The sequence below is a fragment of the Coturnix japonica genome, chromosome 8, assembly GCF_054131305.1.
Source record: "Coturnix japonica strain WE chromosome 8, WE-NBRP24, whole genome shotgun sequence".
In the NCBI taxonomy this organism is placed as follows: Eukaryota; Metazoa; Chordata; class Aves; order Galliformes; family Phasianidae; genus Coturnix; species Coturnix japonica.
Genome location: NC_140670.1, coordinates 10689382 through 10716171, shown reverse-complemented (window position 1 = coordinate 10716171; position 26790 = coordinate 10689382). Strand labels below are relative to the sequence as shown.

The 26790-nt window shown below is 46.8% G+C and overlaps 1 protein-coding gene across 50 annotated transcripts in view; it reads right to left on the bottom strand.

Annotated features, from left to right (window-relative positions):
* Positions 1-10996, bottom strand: part of COL13A1 (collagen type XIII alpha 1 chain) — a 49420-nt gene extending 38424 nt beyond the window's left edge. For 44 of the 50 annotated variants that reach the window (XR_014948859.1, XM_085555058.1, XM_085555012.1 and 41 more), the window contains exons 1-10: positions 10975-10996; positions 10149-10184; positions 9591-9617; positions 7340-7390; positions 4079-4114; positions 2565-2591; positions 2053-2079; positions 963-989; positions 834-860; positions 520-546 (exon numbers count right to left, since the gene is read on the bottom strand). Coding sequence is in view for 49 of the 50 variants with exons in the window: in XM_085555058.1 (XP_085411184.1) it covers positions 520-546; positions 834-860; positions 963-989; positions 2053-2079; positions 2565-2591; positions 4079-4114; positions 7340-7390; positions 9591-9617; positions 10149-10169 (270 nt within the window). In the remaining variant the exon portion in view is untranslated. The remainder of the gene's footprint in view (positions 1-519; positions 547-833; positions 861-962; positions 990-2052; positions 2080-2564; positions 2592-4078; positions 4115-7339; positions 7391-9590; positions 9618-10148; positions 10185-10974) is intronic. The other 6 variants (XM_085555040.1, XM_085555042.1, XM_085555055.1 and 3 more) reach the window with 1 other exon arrangement.
* Positions 10997-26790: the final 15794 nt, after the last annotated feature.

The window sequence follows — 26790 nt, the reverse complement described above, 5'->3', positions numbered from 1 at the left end:
GCCCCTGTAATCCCTTTGAACTCCATGATGTACTCTTTCCTCTCTTGACAGCAGTACATGCTGGCCACGCCAGGACACAGAGGTAAGGGGGGCAACAGCCTGGCTTTCATTAAAAGTCTGCCACCAGTCCCCCCATGGCAAACTGTGTAAGTGTGACTGAGCCAGTGCTCTCTGCTCCTACAGAAACTAAAGGTCTCACTGAGTTTTGGGGTGAAGACACCAACCTTCCCCCCAACCACGCTGCAGCACAGAGGCTCTCCAGAAAGAAGCAATGACAGCATTTAGCTGGGGGTCATCCCCAGTGGGCAGGAAGAGAGCTTAGAGCCAACATCCCTCCTGGAAGTCCTTATCTGCAGCTTTTCTGTGAAACACATCAATCAGCCGAGCACTGTTCTCAGGCCCGGATGACGCATCTTGTTCATGAAACGATCTATATTTCCAACAAAAAGCCATTCAAACGAAAGGGGGATTAACATTCAGGAAGGCACAGGACAGACGATAATAACGCTAATGACTTACCCTGTGGGAGTACTCTGCGCACTGACCCTGTGAAAGAAGGGGATTAAAAGAAAAGAGTTTAAACCACAAACAGAGAGAACCAAAATAGACATCGGAGGGCAGAACCGCAAGGTGTAAATCATGGTGGCTCTATTGAACTCAGTGAGGCTATGCCAATTTGCACCCGATAAGCAGCCTACCTCCCACCCATTGACCCCGCAGCCCTCTGCTTTTCCTGCATCTCCCAACCACTCAAAATCAAGCCGAGCAGCACCAGTCCACATCTCTGCTCGTTTTTTACGTGCAATTTTCAGGGTAATGCCCATTAAAATTACCTTTTCTCCTTTTTGTCCTGGGGGTCCCTATAAAAGAGATAAGATTTTGGAAGGCTCTCGGTAAAGTTCTGTATATGCAAGAGGAAAGGGATTGGGGGGAGATACAAACACAAAAGAAAGGGTACTTACGGGCTGTCCCCTGGGACCTGCGGCACCCTTTAAAGAAACACATAGTCATGAATACAAGATGGGTTTACATTGACAAAACTTGTCAGTATAGAGAGTAGGTGGAACCTCAGCTTTTACAGACTTTCGTGGTGAACAGTTCCCAAGAGAGTCCTGGGTTCCCTTTGTTACTGGGGAGGAGTGAAAACGCACACATGTTCTGGCTGCACCACGGGGGGGATTTATTGAAAGGAGGGGGGAAAAAACATCAGGAAAACACACCCTCATTGTTCCCTGGACCTCAGCTGACAGCACGTCTGCTCGGCTGACGCACTGGGATCGAACCAGCAGCAGCCAAGACTGAAGCCTGAGCTAGGGTTGTGCAACTGAGGGATGGCAGCTCACCCTCTGCCAGGGAGAGGGGATGGGGATCTTCAACATGTGCTTGCCAGAGGGCTACACTGACACTCGGGCTCCAGAAACAGAATTTGCTGAAGAAAACATCCAGAAGTTCACCGAGCAATGCTGACTACAGAGCTGCTACCTTGGCGTGCTCATGTTTGGGGATTTCATCTTCTGAGAAGTTGAGAGAAACAAGATCACATTTGGGTTCCCATGAAGGATAACCCAAGTTTATCCTTCCCAAATGAAAGCATTTTGGTATGATGCACAAATGAAACAGAGCTTCAAGATGGGAAAGAAAAGCATTCAAAACAAAAAGCACACTTTTTTTTGTTAGATAAGTTGAAAGCCACCAGATGTGTTTTCAGAAAACTTTCCATCAACTTTTACTTCTGCTATGAGGCCAACCACGAAAAATGTCATCTCCCGGAGTATATTTAAAGAACATAATTGCTAACTGTGAGGAAAACATATCCCATGCATAACTACGGACTTGCTGTTGCGACATGATGAATCTGATAGCCATAATGTAAAGATTACAGGCGTGCATCTCTGCACTGCAATGAAGTTACAGAATTAGGCACATAGCTAGGCCATTAGCTGAAGCTGAGACCACTAGTCTGCCTACGGGCTCAATTCCAGCTGACAGGCAATGCCACTTCAAACCAATCCATCAACCACAAGCATATATAATTTTTGTTGTTGTTGTTACCATCTCTCCTTTCTGTCCAGGATGACCCTGCAAAAGAAAGAAAACATCCCTCAGTTTCAGCCAGTGCAACCTCTAGAAGATGTTTGCTTTACCTGCTTACCCCTTGCCCTGGGAGGTACTCACAGCTTCTATTATTTCTCAAGGGAGATGCAACGTCAAACAGATGGAGCTTTGCTCACATAGCTAACGTGACATTGCTCCCCAGCACCCAGAACACTGAGGTTTTTCCCTGCAGCAGGCTGACTGCTGCTTTTATGAGGTGCTGGTTCATAGGTCTGCCTAGAAAGGAAGCAGCTGTGCTCTCTCCCTAATCTCTTGACACCTGCATCCCTCCCAAGGTATCTGTGGCATCATCCTGCCTGCCAACCTTCTGATTTTCATTTAATCCATGCATGCGCATGACACTGCAAAATAATCCTCTTAAAAATATACTCTGTAGCACGGAAGCTGGTAGGAGAGTGAGACCTGGTAGGTGGCAGGGCACAAAGCCTTGAGAGAGGCTGTCTGCTTACCGGTTTGCCATCCAAGCCAATAGGACCCTGAAAGAAAACAAAAAAAAAAAGAGATGAGAAATGCTTTCACCTGGGCATCTGTCCACCTGCCCCAGCAAAAACTATGTGCCACAACTCCACACAGCTGGGTACCACCCAAGCTTCCTAACTGCTTCTGCTGGGACCTTCTCAATGTCAGCCCATTTCAGCAGCAAAGCTGGACACAAGAAAGGGATGCAGGAGAGATTATTTGTTGGCAGTGTGCAGGAAAAAGAAACCTTTAGCATTTCAAATTTTGCAGCATCTCATCAATTAATGGAAAATAAGCACAGTTATCTGGAGATTCGGATTTACAAAGGCATCCACCATTAGGGAAACGAATTTTTGTGAATGATAGTATAATAAAAGTGTCCCAGGGAAGAAGTGACACAGAGCTCAGCAGCATTTCGAAGGTAGGATGTGATGAAAAACAGGCCCTGTGGAGCGCCATCCCACTTGATGCTTTCTCATGAGCTGGGCTGATTTCTCTGTTGCTCCAAAAGCCAAAGACCACAAGGGCCAGGGGAGATCTGCTTCTCCTCAGCCTCAGGGCAGCTCACAGCCCCCCCTTCTCATGAAGGGCAGAGCTGCAGAGCCAGGTCGGACAGCTCAGAGGCTGCCAATTCCTTCTGCTTTCCAGGCAAGAGCCTCCTCTGAAGACCTGCTCTAGCACATCGCGTGTCCTGGAGCAGCAGCTGAGCTGCTCAGCGGGAGCCAGGGCGCCAGGGCTGTTTGTGTTTGCCTTAGGCTTCCTAACTGTCCAGGAGAAGTGTATAAGAATAAATAGCAACCGCGTGAGCTTTCCAGCAGCCTTGATGCTCCACAGAGCGTTGTCAGCAACTGTAAAACTGAAATGAAATGTGCTTTGTCCTCTTGTAGGCTTGTTTCTCACTCCCTTACCCATCTGTAAATTCACATTGGAGAAAAATCCCCCCCTTCTTGTGCTTTTTGCCCTTTCCCCTTGGCATGACCATGGTGTTCAACCCAGTTCTCATCTGAACTGCATCCCACGAGGCCCTGTTTGGATTACAGATGCTCATTGCTACTGCAGTATCACCTAAAAGCTCAAGTAAGGTTTGAATTTCACCTACCCAATGGTTATTTTCTTTGTTTGGGGAGTATTTCCTCAGGATGGTTTTCTTTCACTAAACAGATCGGGCTTCAACTATGTTATTTTAACACTTACATTTTGGGTTTCTTTAAATTAATTTCCTTTTGGCATACTATGGTTTGTTTGTTTTTTCCCCCTAAGCATCACTTAAAATTAAAAAGGAAAGGAAAAAAAAAAAAACAAAAACAAGAGAAGAAAGTAAACGAAGAAAACATTACATTTTTCCAGGAGTATCAGATCAGATCCTTGGCATCAGACAAATGATAAGGTACAGCAAGCATTAATGACATTGCCATCAGACAAATGATAAGGTACAGCAAGCACTAATGACACTTCTTAGTAATACCACACACATGTACCTCATCAATCTAGCAGTTACACTTACTGGGAATCCAGGAAAACCTCTTGTTCCGGGCTGTCCCTGGAAAGGATGAAACAGAGACAGTAGTTTAGAGGAACTGAAAGGGATTCCGATGGACCCTAAGTTCTGTCTATGAAACCTTTTCTGTATCCTTTGCCCATTTATCCTACAACTCTCTGAGGAGTTACCCAAGACCTACTTACCCTCCAAGGAGAATACAACTGGGGAAGGAGGGGAAATCTCACATTCCCTCACCAATTTATACAGGGCCAGGAAAATGCTGGAGCAGGTCCAGTTTGGATTGCAAGCAGTTTCCTTGAAGTTTCTCCATTAATTAAATGGGTGTCCCTAGCCCATACATGAGCCTTCTGGAGTACGTTCCAGAGGCTGAGCTCATTTTATGGCAATCCTTGCTGCCATAAACTGGAGGCGTTTAGTGTAGGATGCTGCTCTGTGCAAGACAAACCTTGCAGGTCACTGGTGTCTAAATACAGCCATTCCTCTTCTCCCCCTTGTCCCAGTGCATTCATTTTCCTCAAATAATTCTGGAGCAGATATGTTTTTTTCTCTTTGGCTGCTTTTTCTCATCTAAGAGCTAAGGGAAAAAGGAGTGGTGTTATGAGGAACGTGAGCATCAAGCCCTTTACCCCTGCCTTTTCCTGCTACCAGTTTGCAAATAATTACAGCAAGCACACTGGCTTGCAATGTATTTAATAGCTTCTTTGTTACTCACTTAAAATCACTGGGGTCGGTGAGGCTGGCTCAGCTGCAACATGCTGATGAGGTTTGCCATAGCAAAGCAATGCTGTCCCCTTTGGAGAGGGCTCATCACATTAGCAGAAGAGGTAAGACCTTCAGGTTGCACCTCTTCCAGCCTCCCTGCACCTGCAGAGAGGTTCAGTGGGGATTCGGTCCTGCTGAGGCTGGGGATAAATAACCTCTTTGCACAGTTTGAGGGCTGCCCCTACCACAAAATGCCTGGACTTGCACCAAACAGTTGTGTTTTTATACACAGTGCTAGCAGGACCTGATTACGTTTGCATTGTTTTCTTAGTTTTGCTAAGTTGAACTTGGTCAACTTTGCTTTGCATTGCAAGATACATATAAAACCACCTGGTCCCATTGGCCAGTGACCAGGAGGGAAGACAGGCTGTAAATTAAAGGATTTGTCCACCACTGCTTTCCGAAAAGGCGAAAATCAAGTAGAGCCTAGCCACAATTCATTAATTCTGGCTCCCTGCTGGAAGCCTCCCCAGACAAGAAGTGCTAAAAAAAGAATTAAGGGGAAAATCTGGAAATGGCGCAATTTGGCTTCCTCTCTAGACTGCAGACTGCTGCCTCTTTCTCCTTAGAGGACGGCAGAGTGATTTGCACGGTATCAGGCCAAAACAACAGTTCAGCAGTGAGTGATTCCAAGAGTCTGTTTTTGTTGGGTAGCTGTTTTTCCTTGTCTTCTTTTTAAGATGTTGATCCTATGAAGTATGTAATCCCGGGAGCTGCCAAATCATGGAGATCATCTGTTTCTGCCACTATCGGCACACTGTCCCTCTCTGGCCAGGAGTTAAGCAGCTCTGAGCAAAAACTTTAACCTTCAAATGAAAATCTGGAAACTATTTCTCATCCCACATCTTCCCAAGTGGCCCCTTGGCTGGGGTTCCTGTGTTTGTCTTCGGTGCTCAGCCATCCTTCTGACCTACCACCAGCTCCCCTGGAAACGGAATCATCTTCACAAAGGCTTTGGGGGTGGAAGCAGGGAGCTGCCCCACTTTTTGCACCTCAAGGCTCTAACCAAACTAGGCAAAAACTCCTCTTAAAAATCACTTGTCATCTAAGTTTTCTGGGTGTTTTTTTGTTTTTGAAGGGGCAGCTTGTTCTGTGCTTTCCCAAATGGCAGCAAAGGCAATGAGGCAAATAAGCATAACTAAAAGAGACATTCAATCTGTCTTGCAGACCAAGGCACACATCCTTCAGGGAAAGAGCAGTGCCCAGCTACATCTGCAGGTCCTACATTGATGGGGACCACCATGTTTTCTCTCCTGTTACTAGGCTGAGAGCTACATCTTGAGGGAAACAGAGGAAACATGCAGCCCTTACCCTCCAAAATCTGCTCATGGCACTGGGTGGCTTTTCTCAGAGACTAGCATGGAGGAACCCATTAGCCCACCCTCCTCACCTGGCCAAGTGACCAAGGGTGATCTGTTGTGTAACAAATGCTTAAGTTCTTTTGCTTCAGTTCTGTCGCTTCCCAAACTCCAGTGTGATGGGCAGGTGGGCCTGGGAATCCACAAAGCTGTTACTTATTAGAAACTCTTCTTTTGGAAAGCTAATTGGAAAGCCAGATGTAGCCAAGCATTCGTGCTGCCTAGGTCTCTCTCACTTGACCTCTGCTGTGAAACAAAAGTCGCTAGCAGCCCATGCTCTTGGCAGGTCAAGGACAGTGCTGTTCACAGGTTAATCAAAATCGGAAGTGCCCAGAGGGAGGGAGAGAATTAAGTCCCTGGGTCTTTTCTCATGGAAATCCCCAGAGAAAGCTGCACAGGGATGGAGTGAGGAGGACTGGCCATATCCACACAAAAGCGGAGACTTGATGGCTGAACTACAGAGCAAGAAACATCCAGTGTTTAGGGCACATAAGTGCTCCAGCCCTTAAAGTTGTGCTGGCCTGATTTTACTGACCCTACATTCACAAAAAGCTTTGCATGGCTGACTCCTTGCTTTTGCTGGAGGGAGGTGTAATATCCTCCCTTGCTTTTCCTCTGCTCCCCAGTCAGCAAAGGGGTCTTCAAGATTTCAGTAACACTGGCAAAGTGTTTCCAAGGCTTTTAGTACTGATAGAGACCTCTGGACAACTCTGATCTATCCGTCTCTCTGAGTTTCCTAGCCACCAGCTTAGCTCTGATCCGGCTCTTCTGCAAAACTGGGGGGGTTTGTCCTTCACTAATGAAACCAAAGGCTGAGATCAGCCAGGCAAATGGCACATTCTCCTCAAAAACAGGAGTGGTCCTGTTGCAAGAATGAAATACGTTTTTTTCCTTTCAAATACAGGACTATAGTTCCCTTGCAAGGCGAGGCTTCTTCATCTGTTCTGAAGTATGAGCTGTAATTTCATTATATATAGTATATAATAGCGGTATAAAACCAAGCCTGGCTCAGCATGGGAACCACATTATACAGGGGTTTTGCTCTCTCCAGCTGATGCTGTCTTGCTGCCCCTCCTAAATGTTTGTTTCCCTGTAACTTGCCCACATCCTGAATCAGTCAAAAATAGAGTGGAAAGTCACTCACGGGTGGACCGCGGGGCCCAATGATAGACATGCCTGCTTCTCCTGGAGCACCCTGCAGAGAGATGGGGAAAGGAAGAAGGGTGAGAAAAGGTGAAAATACAAAGAAAAAGACATTGCCGTAAAGACTGAGGTTTAATGAGGGTGTGAGGAAAAATAACCTAAGAAACTCCCACAGATTCTGAATATTATCAAGTGATCTTTTATAAGAACATCCTTTGTAGGCAGTATGGAAACACTGGCTGCAAAGCTCCATACCAAAGACTATGTTCTCTCAAACATAGTAAGGAAACATGGAAGGGGATTACATAAACCAGCCATGGTTTTTAACTGCAAAGCTAGCTATTCTATGAATAGGTCAATTGAGACTTAATGACCGGTCAGGAATGCAAAAGTTTAGGTCTAAATTAAATAACTCCAGATTGAAGCAGCTTGATATGCAGCAAAGTATAAAGTGTGTGTTCAGGGTGGAGAAGGGGGAATCCAGAAAATAGAGGGCTTGCTTGCTCAACCATGGATTCTGGAAGAAATTGGGTCTGCCATGGAGACAAGTAGTATGATTGTGATAGACAGTGATGTATCACACTGATTTAATTTGGGCCAGATCCTAAGGCAATCTTCAATTTAGAGACCATCCTTGGTACCTGAAAACCAATACAGGTACCAATTTAGAAATACTTGAGATCTTGCCTCTCCTACACCAAGCTGAACTGCAAGAAGGGCTGGAGACTTTGAGGCTGATTTCCAGCCCAGTTAGGACTCAGTACAGAGGTCCCAGCAGCAATAATCCCCCGCATCACACATGCCCTGTAGATCCCAGTGCAAGGGCTGGGTCAGCAGTGGCACAGGCTGCCTTCATTCTTACAGCAGGTGCTGAGTGCCCACCCAGAGCCAGGACCAGCCAGGTCTGCCTGCTCTATCTGCCCTAGTGTCAATCTCAAAGCTGCTGGTGAAAGTGCAGCACAATTTGCCCAAGGCTTTTTCTCTTTCAAAGCGTGAACTGCACTAAGTGGACATGGAAACAAGTCCTTAAGTCTGTAACAGGCAGCTGATAAGAGATGCATAATTAACAGCCGCCAGAACAACAGCTGAGCTCTCTCCTTCCCACATTTTAAGATAACCTGCATATCCAGGAAGCCTCTCACACGCTCTGCATCAGAGATAAAAGAAGAAGGGATATGGTGAGCACTGGGGAAATGGGAGCCACAGGCAGCTGGTCAGCTGCCTCATGACAGCACTGGGGAAGAGACTTGCTTGTGTGCTTATCAACTCAGATGGGACGTGAATGAAAGCAGCAAATCCCTGCTGGAAAAGCAAACAGCCACTCTGCAGCTCCTAGCCACCCACGATGTGCAATGGGTAGGAAACACTGTGTCTTTAGAAAGCTCTGTCTATCCCTGAGAGGCGGCTCCAGAAGTGCCCGGGGCAGAGCAGCATTTGGATGGAGCATCCCATAAACCACGCAGCCTGCAAGCAACAGAGCTCTCTGCAAAACTAACTTGGGACAGCCAAGGACCTCACAGAGGGCTTGAGGGAAACACAGGCAACTAAGAGTGAGATCTTAGTCTGTTAGATAACATTTGTAGGCTCCAACGAACAAGCAGAAGCCTGAAAGTAAGGAGAGAGATTCCTACCTCACTCTTCCTTGCTGTATTTTTCTATCTTCCATGAAAAGGAGTAAATGGCTCTGGTACGGTGGTGCCCCACACTGATGATTCCCCTACTAGGTGAATATTCATCTCTTTCCTAGTTCCTATAACTCACTGCTTCTGGCTGCAGATTCCCAGTTATTCACACACCTCAAATGCACCTTAGCACTATTCTTGTGGATGCCAAGTCCCACCATGTCAGAAACAAGAGTGTGCCATCCCATTTTCCTTGCTGTGGCTCACAGCAGAGATTATGCTGACCCAAGAGGCAGAGAGGAACTGCAAGGGTGATTAGGGCAAGCAGCGCTGCCAGCGTGGAAGAAACTCAGTGGTTAACACCCAGGAAGCCATGAGGGGAGCCTTGCATGTGCCTGCCAACTCATACGCTGTTAGTAAATCATCATAAACAAGAAACACAGCTTTTTTGGAGGCTGAGTGGCCTAGGAAGAATTTGGGAGATAAACTTACCATGCTGGGGGAAAGCTGGCAGCCCAGGGAGTGGAAACCCAACGTTGGCTGCAGTGGCCAAGGCTGCAGCTGGGCAGTTTGGGCTGGCCCTACAGGAAGGCAGCCAGGGATGCTAAAGGCTACGAGGAGCCAACTCACCTTCTCTCCAGGTTGCCCTTTTAGTCCCTGGGTCAGTGACACCCATCGTAGCCACATGCAAGAGGGTGCAGGGGAGAGAGAAAGAGAAAGAGACACAAACACAGGAGTCAGCGGCAAGGGCACACTCCCCTGCTCCAAAACCCAGGCTGCAGGGCTGGAGTGAGAGGGGCAGCCACAGTCCCCACCCCAGCCTTCTTTCCCATCCTTATCCCAGGTTCCTGATTGGAGAGCAGCACTAGAATGCAGTGCTCAGCCAGGCAGGGCATGGCCCCCTTGCTTGGGGCAGGGTTATTTGGAAAGGGCAGCAGTAGGCAGTGGGCAGGGGTGCATGTTAGCAAGCCCATGGTTAGCAGAATGGAAGGAAATATCCTTCACATCTATATTTTCACAGGGCTGGCCACCCTGTTGCAACCAGGAGAGCCTCCTCAGGTGTGGCGCTTGGATAGGGTGGCTCTCCTCACTCGGGCACCATCCCAGAGTCAGCCTGGAAGTATTCTGACATCTCAGGGTTGGAAGAGTAGAGGAAGGACAAGGAACATGCTGGAGGTCTTGACTTACCGGCCGTCCAGGAATTCCCATTGCACCTTTGTCTCCCTGGCAAAGAAGGCAAAACCAGAAGCAATTGGTAACCGGCCAAAAGCAAGGTCATAAAACTTCACAAATGTGCTGTGCCACAGATGCAGCTGAGTGCTACAGTGTAAGCAACAAGGGATTTTGAAAGAGGAAAAGAGCAAGTTATAGAGAAAGTAAGTCTGTGGGGACCCCAACCTGTCTTTAAGAATCTGTGTAAGTCACCAGTTGGCCCGAGACCTAACCAAGTCTAATTCCAATTTCCACTGTTTCACAAAATCCAGGTCCTGGGAACCAGCTTCATGCAGTAGTCAAGTGTCACATTTTTTTCTCTTTCTTCACTAAAGTCACCTCTAGTGTAAGCTATTTATTTATAGAGTTATCACTCTTGGACTTGAAAATATGCTCCTTTCCAGAAGCAACTAATAAAAATGTGAGAGAACAAGCTGACACAGGAAAAATTACGTCTGGAAGAAGACATATGAGTGGCTGTGTTCAGTGTTCTCTACCCCTTTGAGACACTACCCAGTAAATTGTCGGGTATCCAAATCCTAACAGCAGTTGAGGGAATTACTTTAGGTCAGGTGACACTGAACAGAGCCTTATAAACATATGAATACATATGCCACAATACCAGTGGCAATTTTCTTCAGGAGCCACGGCCTGTTGGTAATAAGCTATTTTTCCACGTTAGGATTACTATGCGAGATTGTTGCCTTCTCACAGCTTAAAAAACCTTGGAGGTCTATAGATAAATAAATGCATTACCAGACAGAAAGAGAGAACAAAAAAAAAGAAAGGATTAAGTATTTACCGGGAGCCCTGGTCTTCCTGTAGCACCCTGAAACAGAATACACAAAAACAAAAAGGAAAAATTAAAGTTAGATTGAAAAACCAAAGGGAAGGCTTGATAAAAAGAAATCATATGTAAGGGTTTAGGAAACAAAATAGTTAAAAATCTCTCTCCATCTTGTTGACCATGAGCTCTGATTGCTTTGGTTTCCTAATCACCTGTTCATAAAATGTCCTTTCAGCATGGCTCTACCCACAGCTTGCTGCCTGCACAGGCTCTGAAGGTATCTGCAAGTCCGTGGAGAACAAACTAATTACAGGGCTCTGACTTTCCTCCTTAGTTTCCATCTGCTAAATATTAATTTTTCATGTATGGAATTGCTGCAGTTGCCACAGAAATGTTGCATGTTCAGAAATGGGAGGGAAAACATCCACGAGAGGATCTTTTCCTTCGGATGTGGTCCAGACAGCAAAAGAGTCCGGGAACCTCAGTACTATTGCACAGTTTCATCATTTCCTTCCTTCCTTTGCCCATTTCAATCCAAATCTCACCAAATTTCTTGCATGACTGTGGGCTGCCCTTGCCTTCACCAAAGCCTTGACTGACATCAAGGACAACAGGGGGAGCATCTGTTGGGCAAGACGAGTGTGTAAAGGCTCATGTTGCTCCTGGGGCTGTTGTTCATCCTTTCCTCGGCTTTTCCCCTGATTGACCAAGACCACAAACTGCGTTCAGTGCATTTCTAAAGTGGATTTCTGTCCATTCCCATGCTCAGTCAACATCAGTGGGGTGGTGAACATCAGCCCTACCACCCCACACATTGTCTTTTGCAAGCTGGGAAAGAAATCTGGGAGAGAGGTGCAAGGTCATCAGTGCTTTGGGGTTGCAGTCTAGAATGACATACGTGTCTGACAGCCAGCCAGCCAGGAGCCCCTGTCTGTTGTTCTTAAGCTTGAGTTTTCATCCGGTTTTAATAAGAAGAAATATGTGGGGAACAAGTATTTCCTACACTAACACAGAGGATTCTGCTCGTCTCTTCAGCCATGAGCTTCTGCTTGCAGCAATTGAACCAGTCTCGCTTGCCAGCCTCTTGGAAACCCAGAGGTTCTGAGTGAGACAAAGGTGCTGTTAGCTCAGGACAAATTCCACTTTGGCTGAAGATGCTTGGTCTGCCTGACTTCCTCTTGTTATTTCCATTGGCTGTCGCACTCCTCACGGCCCGTCCTAGAAGTCTGCATGTGGAGACAGGTTCAGGGGTCACAGGAAGCCAGGATACGGTAGCATATATTGTCAGCACTTCTCTGGTGGTCCCACGCGTTTCTGCCAGACTTCCATCTTTCATTATGATATTAAATTTCTAGCCCTTTTTGCTGCAAAGAAAGCCTGGAGTGTGTGTTCTCCTCGCCCTGCAAAAGCACAGGCTGCTCTCCAGGAGATGTCTGCACTGACCTATTGCTTTCTTTCCTGTTTCTAACAGCAATAATATAAATGCCAACATCGCTACCAGTTTTGTGCCACATCCCTTTAGTATCAGTATGCACCTTCCTTGGGCAGCCCAGAGACACAATCTCGTCCCTATAGCCCAAAGCTAATGCTGAAATACATTCACTTCAGTGGCCAACTCTGAAATCCTCTGGGATAAATGACTGCTGAAGGCTTGTGTGGATCAGGGCTTCCAGCTGTAAAATACTTTCAGACCTTCTGGCGTGGAAGGTGCAACTTTTTGGAAGATTGCTGCCATTAAAGGGGACTGTGCTCATATATCTGTGGGAGTCCAGTCTAGAGCATTTTGACTTGATGAGAAGGGAAAAAAGGTTGTGCAGCAACTACTTCTCCTCGGAACGTCATCTGCAAACTGTTTAAGACATTTTTGCAAGAACAGACAAAAGATGACTACCGTATGTTTAACTTCTCATGTTCCTTCATACACACCAAGTATAGTTGCTCTATTGTATGTGAATATAAGCTATTTCCTCTGGAAGGACTATGCTAGAGACAATATAACGTTTCTTTATAATCCTGAGAGATGTCGATACATGGCCCCATTCCTTGCATTACTTCTGATTCACTGTGGGGCTCTTAATAGCAGTAAGAAAACTTCTGCAATAACCTAGCTGTTTTCCTGCAGCCTAAATCATCTGCGTTGAGGTTTTGCATTAGCTAACATTCGAAAAGGAAGCTGTCAACACACTTCTCCCTCTGAAATTGATAGTTACCCAGCTACACTTGAAGGCCCAGCAGTTCAGCAAGCCCGGGTGATAGCAGCAAGCAAGTCCCTACAGCTCAGCTCTCACCATGTGTTTGCGATCTGTCTTCCCGTTTTTCACAAACATGTCTCATTCGGCGTGTGGCATCCAATGCATGTGAAGCACATGCAGCTGATCCCCCTGGGGTATGTGGGGCCAAGTGCTAACACACGGATTTCTGAGCTCCTGCATTTGCTTTGTCCCCAGCCCTGCAATCCCTTTGTCTCGCCCTCAGAAGCTGTGACATAGCAAAGAACAACTCCATCCCAGCATAGCTCTGAGCACCCACAGTACTTGCTGTTTGTGCAATCCCAAGGTGAACACCACAGACTGGAGACTGCCAGTTCATGCCCCACAAACCATGTTTGTAGCTTGTACACCATAGAGCTTCAGTACTTACAGGTGGACCTGAAACACAGAAAGAAAAACAGAAAAAAAAACCAACAGGAATTAATTATTAATGCAGTAATTCCTAAGGAGAACGGCTAAATAAACATATTATTACTGTCTTTTGTGGCTGATACTCACGTTGCTCCCATTTCCTGATGCATTTCCAACCACCTCCTTGGTCTTTAATTAAGGTATTCACACAATTAGCAGCATTGCTCACCAGTCACCACAAGTACAGGGCAGCCCCAGAAAGCCCCATGTTGGGAAGGCTGTAAGTCAGGCTGTATGCTCATTGTTGGTCCCTTGGCACACAGGGGGGTCTCCTCCTTGAGTGTGACACTGCTGAGCATGAGGGACTCATTACATGCAGAACTCCCCCTCACATCTCATCTGCCCATCAAAGTCAAGAAAATTAAACCTGGGAAGGTGAGAGCACCTGTGCTGCTAAGATGCCCACATACCTGCCACCAGCAAACCTGCAAAGGTTCATGAGGAAACTACAGTGACCAAACACATTGAGTGCCTTTTCTCCATAGTAAAAGCTCATTTTCTCTTTTGCTTCTGTTCCCATAGGAGGCAATCTGCCCGCTTGGAAGAGATCCCCTCAAAATCTGTGGGTTTATTTTAGATTGGAAAGCCTTGCAGAAGCTGCCAGTGTGGAGCACTGCAGCTCCCTCTATACTGTACCATATAGATGAGGGCTTAAACAACACACTTCTTTCATTGGTTCCCAGAAATTTCCTCAAAACCCTGACAGATATTGTGTGCGGAAAGAAACCCCTGGACTCACTGTTTTGTGGTTTCCTCTCTGTGGGAGAAGTGAGACGCACAATACAACTGTCAGGGGTTTCTACATTTTCCATACTTCCTAGACACTCTTTTTCCCCCTTTCTTTTTCTTCTTTTTTTTTTTCTGTCTCCACATCAAGTGCCAAGAGGTAAAACTAAGCAGTATAGCAGGCGAGCTGACAGATAACAGGCAGCAACCCCTACTTTGCACAGAGCGTAGATGTCATTGCAAACACCTGCAAGAATACGTCCTCATCCTGAAAATGCCCTTGGATGAACATCCATAAAGTACAGGAGACTTTAGATGAACAAGCGTTTTCTGTGTTGGAAAAGTCTCATTTAATATGATGCTAGCAAGCAGTTTGGCTATCTAGCTTCAGTAACCTAAAACTGAACTGAAATGATGCTTTTAGCCTTGTGCTCAGCTTTTATCTAAGCTGATACAACAAAGGGTACCCTTCTGTTAAAATAAAATAAATGTAAGAGTTAAGCATGTGGCTGATGATCAACAGGGCTAGGGCTGAACCAGAAGGTTCAACAACCCAAAATGAAAACAACTCTACCCAAATTCAGGACAGGAGCTCAGTGGGCACTGGACTTGGTTGATCAGGAATTGCCTGCTGCCAGCATTGGTGCAAGTCACTGTCCTACCCTGTGTGCCACGTCTAAACAATAAAAGAGTGTCTGACCAGAGGTCATTTTGGAGGGCAAGGTCAGACTCAGATCCAGGAATCTCAATTTCTGTCAGACTTGGAGAAAAAAAATAACATATACTTTTTTTTTTGCTTTGGCTTGGATGACAATGAGGTTCTTCTGTGAGAGAACTGCTTTGGAGATATTTTGTTTCGGAGCGAGCACCCTGCCACAAGGTCACTGCTTACTGCCTGCCAATACACGGACTTTATTTCCATTAGCAACAGTATAGACCCTTAATAATCCGCCTACCCGTCTGTAAGGCTTTGGGGCACCCGTGGGTTGCATGAACCAAACTGCTTAGCTAACATTAGCGGCAAACAAACCCCGAGCTACCAAATGCAGCCTGACAGCAGCACAGCCAACAATGGTACTGCATTACTGCTGAGAGAAAACATGAGCTTCTGTCTGCTCCAGAAGCTGTGTCCAGCAAGCAGAGTAAATCAGCAGTGCCGGCAGCTCTGGGCCCGTCGGGCCGTGCACCCCACGCAGATCAAAGGCTGGAGGCATACTGGAGGCTCATCTTTGTTATATGCCCTCTATAAAATTAATGGCTACACAAAGAGGGGCTGCTCAGTCTTGTATAAACACGCATCTGTGAGCTGCAGGGACATGGCTTTGGCTGCAGTAACTCAGTCATAGAGACCATCCAGGGACTGAGCTTCAAATGAAAAGAAAGCAAAGCCCTGCAGTCACTCCTAAAGGCAACATACGGTAGAGAAGGAGGAAGGAAGAGGCACCAGGGATTTTACAAATTGAAATAAAGCTTCAGCAAGGTGGATTTATCATGTTCTGCCACAGTGATTAACAAGAAGGTTGAGCAGAGCTTCTAAAGAGGCTTGTTCTTTACTATAACAAGTAGTTTAATGCACACTAGAAAAAAAGTGAGGTTGGAGGGGGCTTTCATGCCTCTGCTCCTACTACCCTTATGAGCAGAGCTGCAAAACCAAGCAAGAGCCTTTGAACACCTGGGCACAGCTCAGCAAAGCTCCACAGGCTGCCTGTGATGCTTCTAACAATGATCAGACTACACAGGTGCTTAGAAAAAGCAAGGTGAACTGCAGCAGTCACCATAGAGTCACTGTATTTTGAAGCCCACCTTGCCAAGGCCAGAGCTCTCCTGGTGCTGGTGCAAAGGCTGCACCACAACCAATAGACTGCAGCAGGCGGGCTGAAATGCACAGGAGGGTTGTAAGTGATGGCTGTTTATCCAGCTGCAGCACTTATTTAGCAGCAGGGGACAGAGGGATGGGATGGAGCAAACATGTTGGAAGTGGACAAGTGGGAGGAAGCAGCCAGCCTCCTGCAAAGAGACCTCCAAAGCACCTCTGAAAAGGAACATTCGAAAAACAAGGAGTTATTGTGGGGGTAGCTGGGGTCCCTCCAAACATATGGACTCTAGACATTAGCAGCATCTGCATCGCCCCTTCTCTACTGCGCTGGTTTTTAGGCAGATAGAAACTCTCCTTATAGAAGCTTTGCCTTTCCTGTAGGCCAAGCAGGTAAAAGAGCAGCCATGGTCTGCAGCCCACCATACTGCACATAGAGAGGAGGCGTGACTGCAGTGAGCTGTGGAGCTGTACCACAGAGCCCTCCACTCACTTGTCCTTCCTCATGGCCTGTTCAGTGGCTCTCATCTAAAACAAAACTGCAATGACTCCTTTTCCCTCAGCCACACAAAGAGGGTGAAAAGTCACCCTCCAAAGTGCAGTCTCTTTGGGCCCAGAATAGGGGATGCTTAGTTTTGTAAGTGAGTCATATTTATCCTAATCTAGAAAGTCCCATGTCCCAGTACATTGGATCTTAAAAGCCGGACAGCATTAGAGTGGGTCAGCATGGTGTGAGACCTTCCTGCTGATGGCAGAGATATCTCCCAGCAGTTCTCTACAGACTGATAGGATCACTGAAAAGATTCCATCCATTTAAGGGCATTTCCCAACATCTGGAAAAGTGGCCATTCTTAAAACGCTCTAAAATGCTGATGCTAAATTTTTGTTCCCCTGGCTTCTTGCAGTCAGTCTACAATGTAGGCGTCTTCCAGATTGCTCCAAACATGAGGAATATTCCCCACACATGAGGAATTTCTTTCTACTCCACAGCACAAACAATGTAAGGAGGGTAGGGAAAAAACAGAAAGACACAGTCATTGCTTCCTTGGATCATCCTCACTACACACAGCAGCAGGAGGGGAGATGTAAACATGTAATCCATCCCTGTGAGGAAATCCAGCCATTTCCAGGGCCAGAAGGAAGCCATAGCGAGTTAGAGAGATACAGTTACTTCCTGACATTCAGGACTGTTAATTGATAACAAGACAGTTGTGGCCAGGCAATTAGTTATGAAATGCTGATTAAAATGTCAGCAGCCCTAGCACAACCCTACCTGGGGCAGGAAGCCCCTCTTAGCAGCACAGCCCCATTTTAGAGCAGGCAGACCCCGTCTGGGTGCATAGAGCACGGATGGTAGATTTTGCCTGTTTTGAAGACTGGCCATAGAGCAGTTTTAAAGCCTGGAGGAGTTCTCATAGTCTCTAGGAGGTATCTTTCCTGCCTCCATCAAAGGAAAAATTATTCAAGAGAAGGTGGAGGGAACATTAACTCCTGAGAGAGCTGCAAACGAAAAGGCAAAATACCACATGCCTGCCTGGTAACAATGGAAATACTTGCCATGATTCAGTAATCTTAGCTCGGAGTTAAATTAAAAACAACGGAAAGCTTCAAAACAGAAAACATTTTATCAGCAGTGATTTCCCAAAGCACAGCCCCCAGAAAAGTTGCTTCAGGTAACATCAGCTATCTATGTGTAAAACTCCCTCCAGAGAGCTTCAACCTCTGCCAAAGGCCAGGCCCTGTCCCCAGAACGGCTCCATGCAGCAAGGCAGGAGGTTCTTCAAAGAACCACAGCAATGTTGGACAGCAAAAAGGCTATCAGGATTTCACTGCCAAAAAATGTGACCAACGCTAAGCTGCGGCACAAGGTTATGTCAGTCACTCAACCTCGCCTCCGAAATCAAACCCGTGACATCACCGAGCCTCAACAGTTGATATCAGCAGCTGTTGAGGATAGAAGTCACTGCTCAGGCACTCTGAGCATCCCCATGCATCACCACCAGCTCCAGACCAGGTGGATCCATCAGACAGAGAGCCAGAGGGAAGACCACGTCAAAAGTGAGCAGCAAGAAAGAGAAATAACTAATGAATTTCTCAAGGAGAAATTAAGATGATTTAACAGCAGTTGCAAAAACAGTAAGGAGAGTCTAATAGTGAAGTTAAGCCACAGATTCAAACTGCATCTCTGAGCATCCACATATTTTAAGAAATGCCTAAAGGCACAGCAGAAGCCAAATGCGCCTCCAGAGCCAGAAGAGGAAAATCTGGCCCATCCACAGCAGGCCTGTAGGCAGAGTAAAGTGCTCACAGGTGAGTGATCAGAAACAGAAACACTCTGACAAACATCGGGGAGAGTCCCTTGTGAAAACAAAGGGAAAGGGCCAAGAGCAGCTGGACCACAGGTTCTATGGCTGCACCCAAGGCGAGCAGAGCACCTCTGGCACTGTCACAGGAGGAAGAGGGATGGCTGGAGAGGGGCAGAACAATACTTGCTTCAGGCAGGCATTCATGGGTCAATTTGCTCTTTCCAAGCAGCAAACAATCGTGTTTGTGCTGCCATGCTGAAACACTTAGCACCACAGAAAGAGAAGAAAACAGGATTGGGAAGGGCCCCTGGGGTCAGCGCTATCAGTGGGTTTTCTCTCTTGGGATCTGGAGGCCCCCTCTGGGTTTTCCAGTAGCAGTGCGGGTCCCTGGATGGTAAATTAAAACCGGATGGCAGCAGGCTCGCTGTGCTTCACCGCCTTCTGCCAAAGAGCTGGTGTGCCCTTGGGGTCCTGCAAACTGCCAGATGAAATCCACAGCTCTCAACTGTCCCATTTCTCTTCCCCTCCTGCCTCCCTCAGGCAAACCAAACAGAGATGAAAAGATTCCTGGGGAATGAGAGGGACATGAAATTGAGAAGGGAACATCTTCAAAGCAACTAGAGAAAAAACGTCTCTACCTATCCCATTTGGGCAAATATTTCTCTAACCTGCTCCTGTCCCTCTGCAGACAGAAACTCCACACACTTGCCTCATGATCCAGTCCAGGGAATACTCATGCCTTGATTCATAAGGCCATATTTATTATCTTTCTTAGAGGCTACCCAAAATTTCCAGTGTTGTTTAAGCCAACTGATGATCTCTCTGGTGTACAGCAGGCTTGGAGAACAGACTTGTTTTATTTCTCTCCTCTTTGCGGTCACCTTTTACATGTTTGAAGTCTGCTGTCCTGTTCCCACTAGTTTTCTCTTGTCTTCAGACTAAACAAAACCTAATTTTTCCAGTCACTCTGCAGCATCCACGTTTCCTGGACCTCTGGTCATTCTCATTGGCTTGCTGCCTAAGTCAGTGGCAGAAGCCTGGGCAAAGGCAGAAGACATGGTGTCAACATACCTCATCCATGAGCAATTAGTCTCAGAGGGAAAGAGAGTTTCTTCCTGACACTGTCTTTGCCTGATGTCCTTGTGTCTATTGTCCACTCTCCTGCTCCACTGCAGAAGGTATCCTCGCTTACCATGAACTTCTCTATGTTCTTGGCGTCCTTGATAGCCCTACCATATACCATTTTCTTCTTGCATACTCATTTATTTCAAATCCTTCCAGCTTCACTTTCTTCTGTCATAAATCCCAGCTCACTGAGGAGTTTGTCATTTTCTTTTGCTGACTCCTTCCTATATCTATGAAACCAGGATGGTTTCAGCACATGCCTCTGACTATTAACTCTCCTCAAATCCTTCGCCAGGGGCCCTACCACACTACTTCTCTTGCTCCTTCTGCACTTGAAGTCCATCTCAAAGAACTGAACACTCGCTTGAGCACTTCATAACTTGTAGTCTGAAGATAACCAATGCAAAAAGCTACCAGCCCAATGCAATCCTACTCTTGGCAGAGTAGATGTTTGACAGCCTTTTTACAGCTACCACTCCATATCTATCACATCCTCTAACACATCCTATTCCGCACCAGGAACATGGAAGATGGTGTCTGAAAGCTCCAACCTGGTTTGGAAATTGCATCTGGTCATTCAAAAGATCTGAAACTCCTCCACCAAGATGCTGACTGCTTCTTCTCTGCTTGGTTGGTCCCTGTACAAATTCTACTCCCCAGTGAGCTGCAGAATTAGAACCACAAGGAAGAACTGGACAAAGTAAACCATAGCTGGGTAAAAAGAAAAACAAAATCCACTGCACTTTTACTTCCTCTCTTGTAATGCGGTTGTCTGGGAACAGCAGAAAGTTGGAACTTACTACAGCTAATGATTATTTAAATCCATCACTTAAAATGCAAATGATGCGTTTCACTTGTCAGATTTCATAGATTTTCCTCCTACGTCATTTTTGCAATTAGTAGTTGATTTTAGTGCACTGCTGCTATTTTTTCTTTCATTCCTGTTTTTCTTCTCTCTTCTCCATCTGCTAACTCTTTTCTTCTTCCTTCCTCCTTCCAAAATATTTTGCAACTTTTGTAACAGCAAATTCTGTCACCTACTCGGGAAGGAACAAAAGACTATTGTGTTCCATTTATCTTATTTATAATAGATTCCTTCCTCAAATACCTTGTGGACTGCCAGTTCCGTCTTCCAGATCTTGTCTCACACCCTTTTGAGTTATAAAAATGTTTGGGAGGGTCTTTCCTTTAACCAAGACGTTTTTTCCACCCAAGTTGATTGATAGCTCCCAGTTACCACTAATTACCCTATCAGCAGTTGGACATACGCCTAGCCACAGTGCTCTTCCTCCAGAGGCCAGCAATACATCCCTGACACTCGTTATCCTCTTCTTCAAGGATGGAACAAACTGACTAATTAAAGACACCATAAATTCTTCCTTCGGGCTCTTTCCTGATGTGCTGCCTTGTTTCCAAACAGAGCATGTGGAGGAGAACAGGGCTGATGCTAGTCTTTTCAAAAGGAAAAATGTGACAGGGTTTCTAAGCCCTAGCGGGTCTGCACAGCATGTTTTATTGCACAGGAAGAGGAGGGTACCCATTCATTCATTCAAATCTAGTTAACACTTTCTTAGCACACCTCAGACTCTGAAAGGTTTGCTTAGCTTGGCTCCTACCCCTGTGCAGAGCTCTGCCTCACAGGAAGCAGGCTGGGGCAGCTCACACAGACGGAGACAACCCATGCTGGCTAACAGCAATAAAAGGATTCATGACTTTCCCTGCCTAGAATGAACTGGCATGCAGATCCCTTGCATAGAACCTCTAGTGCCCAAATCAGATGCGTTGCACAGCTTGTGTTATAGAGAGAGCCACAGGACTGGAAAGGCAAAAAAAACAACCGAACAACAGCCCCCAACCAACTCTCTGCCACACTCGAGAAAGCACGTGTATTCTGTCATCTTCTCATTCTCACAAATCTAACAACAAATAAATCTGCTAAACTCTACATAGGTTTTGCTGCCCAGGGGCTGCATATACCCATCAGAGCCTCCATCTTGAGGCCAAAAATATTCTTCTTTATCATATAAGTCCCTATACTTTAAGATAGCTTTTTCATAATTTCAAAAAGAAAAGAAAGCAATGAAGATAGAAAAATGAGATATTCCCCCCTGGAGAAGAGGAAAAATAACTTGGAATAAAGCCAATGGCTGAATGCACAATGGACCACACAGTCCAAGGACAGAGCGTGTCCCCCACCACCCCTTGATCCAAGGGGTGTACAGCTGTAATTCTCCTTCCTAAAGGACATGAGAACTACTTCCCACCATATTCCCAAAAACTCCAGGACCCCTTCCCATCAAAAGTCAGGTTAACGTGGTGGCACAAGATGGTAACCCATCCGAGATGCCTTTGAAATTCAGGACAAGAAGAAGTCACAAGCCAGTCAACAGCTCCCATTTCCTACGCCCCCTTCCCCCTCCCCCCAAAACAAACAAACAAAGAAACAAAATACATTTGCCATAAGTGTCATCTGTGAACAAAAGTAAAAATCAACACAAACAAAAACCAGCAGTGAACTGAGCATCAAGTTATAACATCCTTCCAAAAAACATATTTCTTCCTAGTTCATCTTTCCTTCTGTTTTTAACAGCAAGTTAAATCACACTGCACTCAAGATGCCAAACAGAGCTTCACAACATCACAGTAACTCCTCAGGTTGTGCCACAGGCCCATGAGCGCTGTGCACTCTTAAGGGCTCAATCCTTCTTTCGTGTTGCACATATTAGCATTGATGGCAGAGTTAATCTGTAAGGCTACCTTTTGGGGAGACATAACTACTTCCCTTCTGCTGCTAAAATCCTTCTACTAAGGAGCTAATATTTTAAAAGCAAATAAAAAAGGCCAAAAAAAAAACCAACAAACCATCCCAACCCATTGTGTGCTGAAGCTCTGTTAGGGACAGGGCCAACACACAACTACCAGCAGCTGCTGCCGCCTCCAGCTACAACTCTTCCCTCAGACAGCAGTGGTTGATGGAGGAGTACAAGCAAAGAGCAGCTACAGGGATCCGGCCGCATCCCAGTACTGGGTCAACCCTCAGAAGGACCCCCTCCCAAAGTAAAGCACAGCCCACATCCCCAACCTGCTGCTGTCTCGTCCACATAATGAGAGGAGCTGGTGTGGATGGGATCACTGGGTGGTCCCCAGCTAGCGTGCGTGCTGCCCGGAGCAATACCAAATCACAATAAACAAGTCCCGCACACAAAAGCACTGTCAGTTCAAATTCCAGTTTGGTTGATATAATCTTCATCTTTTCTTTGTAATAAAGGATTAAGGGAGAAAAAAATAAATTAAAAAAAAAAAAAGAAAAAGAAAAAAAAATGAAAGAAAATGAAGAAGAAAAAAATAAATAAAGAAAAAACCAGACATCCTAAGGGAGGGGAGTGAAGCAAGCAATGGATTGAGACTGTTCGTGTGTGCTTCAGCCCCCCGGCGTGGGGAAAATGTGCTGTTAATCAGCTCCCTCCCTGGGGGATATGCTGATTTAATTACCTCCCGTCTGCGTGGTCCGGCCACGATGCTGCTCGCCCAAGACATTGCATGAAGAAGGAGCAGACAGCAAGCCTCAGCAGCTGGGTCGGAGCAGGACGGGAGAGTAGAGCAGGAACTGCTCCAGCCACATTTGGGGAATGGGGTAAAACAGTCCAAGGAGGCTCTGCAAGGAGACTGCCTCTTTAATGCCCACACAAAAGAAGGGGGCATCATCAAAGGGCTCATCACCACCCTACCAGAGCCACAGGCATCACAGAGTAGACGGATGAACTGAGGGGTCAGTTCTACATCTGAAAAGGGAGCTGTCTGGGGTAAGTGCATCAAAGACAAGGGTATTTCCAGATGGGAAATGAGAGAAATAGCTAGATGATATGAAGCAGCCCAGTTAGCAGCACCTGATAGCCAGGGTGTTAGCAGGCCACCCTTCAGCTCCAATGGGGAAGGCAGCTGTGACACAGTGTCCACCTGTGCAGCCCAGACCCTTCTTATGAGTGTGTCTCTTCAGCCCTCCAATTGTCATGCTGCTGGCATTCTGTGACGCTAAACATGAGATGCATCAAAGCACAGCTCCAATGCAGACACATGTTTTCCAGGGCTAATGTTTCACAATGCTCACAAACGTCAAAGAAGAAGCAGAGAGCAGAGCAGCATGCCAGAAAAGCAGGGTGTGAGCTATGGTAAGCCCATCAGAGAGTATGTGAACAAGAGAGACCTCTGAGATAGGGGTTATACAGGGGCTGGTGCAGAGGAATCTGTATGAGAGCACAGGGCCACTGAGCTTTCCCTGTGTAAAGTGCATTCGATCACTCAGTGATGCAGCTGGGATATCCAGCAGCAGAAAGCGCTGGGACCAAGCATCACATCCATGGTACTGTCTGCCAACACCCTACAGTCATTTTCCAGGAGCTGAGAGGAGAGAAGCACACCCTGGAGCTGAGGTTCTTCCCTTTGCTCACCTCTACAACCCCAGCGGGGCTCTGATCCAACACCAGAACTCAATCACAAGGTTTGGTCCAGCTCCTAGACAAGAGGAGCTGTATCAGGAGCACCTTACCTCAAAACAATGCACTAGGCAGTCACTTTGAAGTGGCTTCAGCACTTCACAACACACAAGCTTCTGCTCTCCTACCTGAGGGACAGCCAGGATGTTTAATAATTAATGTCCCTATGCTTGCCTGTGTGAAAAGCATTGCTGCATCTTTAATGGCTGCCAGAGATGGGAAACTCATTGGAGTGTGCGTTTGAGGGGGGGGAAAGGTTAAGATGATTAACTGGTGCTAACAAGTTTAGGATGTGGAAGAAGTATTTTCTTGGACGTCCATCAAAGGGAGGATTGAATGTTCCCCGGGTGGGGGGGCGAGTGGTATGTGTTTAACAGATGAGGTTTCTGCCTCTACCAGCTCTGCCTCCCAAAGCCTCCCAGCCCTGCATGATGCAACCTCTCCTTTTTAAACTTCTCCCCAGGCCCCATCAGCTGTACCTGCGGCCCCACAGCCTGGCACAGAGGCTGAAAGTTGATCTGGGTGGAGGAAAGCCGCCCTGCTGCTCTTCCTGTTGATCTGCGCCCTGGGACACCTTTTGGGCACAGACACATCAGACTCGATCTCTCCCCATGGCTGTGAAGACACAAGCAGATGCCCGGAAGAGCAGAGAGGGAATCAGGTATCACCTGACGTCTCACAGAAGAGGGCTCCCCATGTCCTCACTGCAAAACCCTGCTCCCTGCCTGGGTCCCAAGCAGGGCCATCCCCACCACCAGCAGCCTGCTTTGTACCTCCCCGTTGCCATTAAGCATGCAGCAGCAGCTAACACTGGCATCAGTGCAAAGTCCCCTTGCAAACAATTTTGGAGCGAGCCACTTGGCGCCTGCAACATCCCCTTTGGCCCATCCTGGGTATTTTCGGTGCTCCTCGTGGGCTGGCAGGCACCCACGCTTTGCGCAAGTGCCCTGTCGTTGAGCCTGGCGGACGGTGCAACTTGCCCTCATTCCTCCCGCCACCACAAAGCTGTCGGGATGGGCAGCACACGTGAGACCCACATCGCAGGGCCCGGACATGCGTCAGTGGCTGACGCAAACCAGCCCGGCCATGTGCACGCAGCCCAGGCCTGGGAAAACTCCTCCACCCCAGTAGCGCTCACACTGAATCAAAGCTCTTGAGCACAGTAGCAGCGCAATGCACTCCTTGGGTTTCCCCAGCCATCTGGGATGTCTTTGCCTTGCTTTGTCACTGCACTGATTTATGCCCATATGTACCATATACATTGCAAGCACAGGCACGCAATGGTGTAAACACTTCCACCAAACATCTGTACACAAACCCATCAAATATGCAGAAGCTCTCTGCTGCAACCATCCACATGAATCCTGGGTGCCCCGCAGGCAACCTGCTGGGCCCTGGTCTGAATGAAGGGTGCCAATCCCCACCAGGCCCATTATTTGGATGTCTGTGGCAGCAAAGGAACAGTAAAGGTCACAGTGGGACAGATTCCTCTTACAAATGCAGTCCGTCAGTAGCATAGGGTCGAGAGAAGAGCCCAGGGCACCCAGGAGATAGGCTCAAACATAGCAATGGGGAATTACACAAATAAGAATATGTCCAAATAAACAGGCCACCTTCTTGCAGAACACCTGTGTCCATCATTGTACTTCAGCACCATCTCTTTTGACTGCATCACCTCTGTTTCTAAGCATCTGCTGGACAAAGAGGGAAGGCGGTGGTTCTTCCCCTCCCAGCTGCACTGGGTGACAGCAGCATCAGGACGTGCTTGTACTCCAACTGTCTTGCAGCCTGAGCAACACTTTCAGCTGTATTAAATGCTCAACAGCAGGTTCACTAAAATCATTTAAACCTGAATCAAGCCACTTTACATCCCAAATGCAGACTAAGCAGGATGAGCTGATGATTAGGAGAACAAGGAGCATCCTTGCTCCCTGTTACCATTCCTCAGTATTGGATGCGGTAAGCTCCAGGTGAGGCAAGGTCTTGATCTGCCCCAGGCAGCTGTGTAAGAGCACAGCTGCCTACATGTTCTGAGAAAGAGAGTTAGCCGACCAAACAAACTGTTTGTTTGTTTTTTTCTGAGTCGTTCATCCCCATCTATTCATAACTGCTCTCAGAATCTGTGGAATTCATTGTGTGGTTTGCATCTTCAAAACAAATGAAACAACAGTATGCCTAAACCAAACAAACCCCAACCCAAAATAAAGCCAGCAGGCCATGGCGCATGAGCAACCTTCGAGGCTGAAGTGTGTGTATACTCTGGAGGGCCAGAAAAATGTGGATGGGGGAACACAGTTAAATTTCAGGGAATAATTGAATTCCCAGGGAGAATTCCTAAAAAGGAGGGAGAAAGAGCAGAAGTATTTTAAGCAATGATGATGCTGCAACTTTGCTTCCAGACGTGCTGCACCATGGGGTGCTGTGCCAGCTAACGGCACTTTCTGATGCAGCAATGTGCTGCTCCAGCCACTGCTGGATGCTCAGCCACAGTGCTCCCCCCAGAGCTCAGCTCACCAGCAGCCCGCTCACAAGGACTTTGCTGGTATATTCAGGAAAAGAAGCCATGCATAAAGCTCCATTCTCTTTTTTTTTGCCTTCAAGGTTGTTAATAAGCTGCATTTAGACATTTTTAAAGCAGAAAAAGGATTACCTTACAGTTCAGAACATCCTATGCGTAGCCAGCACAG